Here is a 2,863-nt window from a genome sequence, read left to right on the forward strand (position 1 = left end):
GGTTGAGGTATAGGCGCCGAGCCAGAAACTTTTTTCTTTTCTTTTTTGAGACAGTTTCACTCTGTCACCATGGGTAGAGTGCTGTGGCATTATAGCTCACAGCAACCTCAAACACCTGGGCTCACATGATCCTCCTGCCTCAGCTTCCCGCCGAGCTGGGACCACAGGTGCCCACTACCACACTCTGCTAGTTTTTCTATTTTTAGTGGAGATGGGGTCTCTCACTCTTTCTCAGGTGATTCTCCAACTCCTGAGCTCAAGTGATCCACCCACCTCGAGTGTTGGAATTACAGGTGTGAGCCATGGCACCCACCTCTATTAATGTTTTTTTTAAAAACTTAAAAAAAAAAAAAGTCTTGCTGGGTTTGAACCCTACTCTTGCTGCTTACCAGTTGTAAGACTTGAAGTACTTTACTTTTTTTGGGCTACAACCTCCTCTATAACCGCGTCACTTATTAAGGGTGGTTGTGAGAAGTCAATGATTTATATGCACAGCAGCGAGTGTACGGTACAAAGTCAGTGCTCCTAAGTATTGGCTCTTATCACTGCTGTCTTTTCTATTAGTTTTCTTGCAAGTTATTTCATAATTCCCCAACATTTTGAAAACCAATATGCAGTACTGGTTTAAATACTGCAGTATTATATTTCAATGTAGGTGTCCTATTAAGAATGTGAAAATTACTACTGGTTCTAATATTTTCCCAAAGAACCCCAAATATCTAAAATCAGAATCTGCTTTCCTAAGCCTCACCCCCAACAGGCGTACCCTCTACCTGCTGATGGGGGTGATGCGCCTTTTATGTACCCTGAGCTGAGAATCACTGGTTTAGTGAACTCTCTGTATCTGGGTCCCACATGAAGTTTTTTTTCTGAATTTCAGATTAATGTAAGGGTATAAACAATTAGGTTACAAAGTTTGCATTTGTTAGGTAGAGTCCCTGTTGTAGCTGCCCTGCACCCAGGAGCTGTGCCCTGTGCCCTGTGCCCTTACGTTGTGCCCATATGTGAAAGTTCACCAGCCCCTCTGCCTCCTCCATTTCCCCTCCTTGTTCTGCCTCCCCCCAACTTGAACTGAATTGCGTTTTTCTCCTATGCGGGCATATATTAGATCTACAGGCTTCATATTAGTATTGAGTACATTGGAGACTTGCTTTTCCATTCTTGTGATACTTTACTAAGAAGAATGTGTTTCAACTCCATTCAGACCACATGAAGTATTTAGTGAATTTCAAGGTGTACCAAGATGCCAATCTCCTCATATGGGCTCCAGGATCCACTGGATATCTCAAAGGATATCCAAAGGCTGCCTTCTGTTAAGCGGATCAGAAGGGTGGAGCCAATCTGTTCCCCTCTAAGGCAGGCAGGTTGCCTTGGTGTCTGTAACAGTCTCCTAGGGGCCCCAATTCTGCACGGAGGGGGCAGAGGTGGGACGGAGCGGGCAGAGGTGGGACGGGGTCAGCTGGACTCTGAAGGAGAGAGGGTCTGGCACCTCCGAAGGTTCACGTAGGAGTTGGTGAAATGTTCCATGACATACCTGCATCAGGTCTTGTTTCTCTTTCTCTCCTGAGCTAATAGCCTTTCTGATAGATTTCAGTTCCGTGAGAATGGCTTTGGCTTCACTAAGTTCATACCCACTTTGGCCTCCGGACATCTTTTTATCAATCCTGTTAAACGAACGAGAGGAAGGGAAGAAAAAAAAAAGCAGGTTCTAGAACCTGAACATATTTATCAAAGAATGGCAGAGAACAGGTTATACAGACAGTAGTAATTGGTTTTTGGATGGTCCTAGGTGGCTGATTATTTTACTCCCTGATTCCCACACCAGCGGTTGTCTTTTCGGGCTGATCGTTTCTCTTCCTTTCTCTTTTAATCCCATCTAGCTGAGACTTCTACCCACTTCATACCCAGTCCATTTCTGATCACTTTTAGGCTCAAATAAAAACATGTCTTTTTGTCTTCAGTCTGTCTAGGTGATTCCACTGCTGGCTGAACCCAAACCTCATTGAGGGCTGACCCAGATCTCCACCCTAAGAAAAGAAAAGGACGTGGCCAGATGCTTTACCAGAAGAACAGAAATGCCAATAAAAGCTGGCAGTTAATTTTGCAGGTTTTGCTGTAATATCTGTGCTGAACCTAGGTTAGGCTGGCAGCTGGCCGGCCTTTAATAAATAAATGGCTAGGGCCAGGTGTCGTGGCTCACACCTGTAATCCCAGCACTCTGGGAGGCCGAGGCGGGAAGATTGCTTGAGCCAGGAGTTCCGGACCAGATCGAATCTCTACTAAAAATAGAAAAACTAGCCAGGTATGGTGTCGGGGACCTGTAGTCCCAGCTACTCAGGAGGTTGAGGCAGGAGGATTGCTCAAGCCTAAGAGTTTGAAGTTGCTGTGAGCTATGACACTACCGTACTCTACCCAGCATGAAGAGTATGACTGTCACCAAAAAATAAATAAACAAACAAGTGAATAAATGGCTAGTAAATGAATCATTATTTACACCTGTGAGTATCCTACTGTTTGGATTGTGTAGTTACTTCTTATTTCTTTTAAAATACCTAAAAAAGTATTTATTCTATTTTTATGAAAGCTATGAGTGGAGATAAAATTGCTTGCCTTGCTGAATGAGCACACATTTAGGAATAAGGCAGGCCATTTATCATTGATCAACTCCTATTGAGTAAAGGCCTTTTCCACCAGCTAATTGATCATCCCCACAGACCTGCTTACCAAATGCCTTCACAGCTCATGTTGGAGGATTTCCTATAACCTCAGTCTTAGTGCCTGAAGGGCCCAAACCGAATCACCCAATTCTTTTTAAAAACCAATTTCACATTCTCTTCCTGGCCACCCTCCTGGCTTTCCTCAG

At 44.1% G+C, this 2,863-nt stretch overlaps 1 protein-coding gene across 2 annotated transcripts in view; it reads right to left on the reverse strand.

Annotated features, from left to right (window-relative positions):
* Positions 1-2,863, reverse strand: part of WWC2 (WW and C2 domain containing 2) — a 130,484-nt gene that overhangs the window by 54,409 nt on the left and 73,212 nt on the right. For both annotated transcript variants that reach the window (XM_023514905.1, XM_003792793.3), the window contains exon 6: positions 1,535-1,664. In XM_023514905.1, the coding sequence (XP_023370673.1) occupies positions 1,535-1,664 (130 nt within the window). The remainder of the gene's footprint in view (positions 1-1,534; positions 1,665-2,863) is intronic.

This window comes from Otolemur garnettii, unplaced genomic scaffold (assembly GCF_000181295.1).
Source record: "Otolemur garnettii isolate 467f Iridium unplaced genomic scaffold, OtoGar3 scaffold00061, whole genome shotgun sequence".
NCBI lineage: Eukaryota > Metazoa > Chordata > Mammalia > Primates > Galagidae > Otolemur > Otolemur garnettii.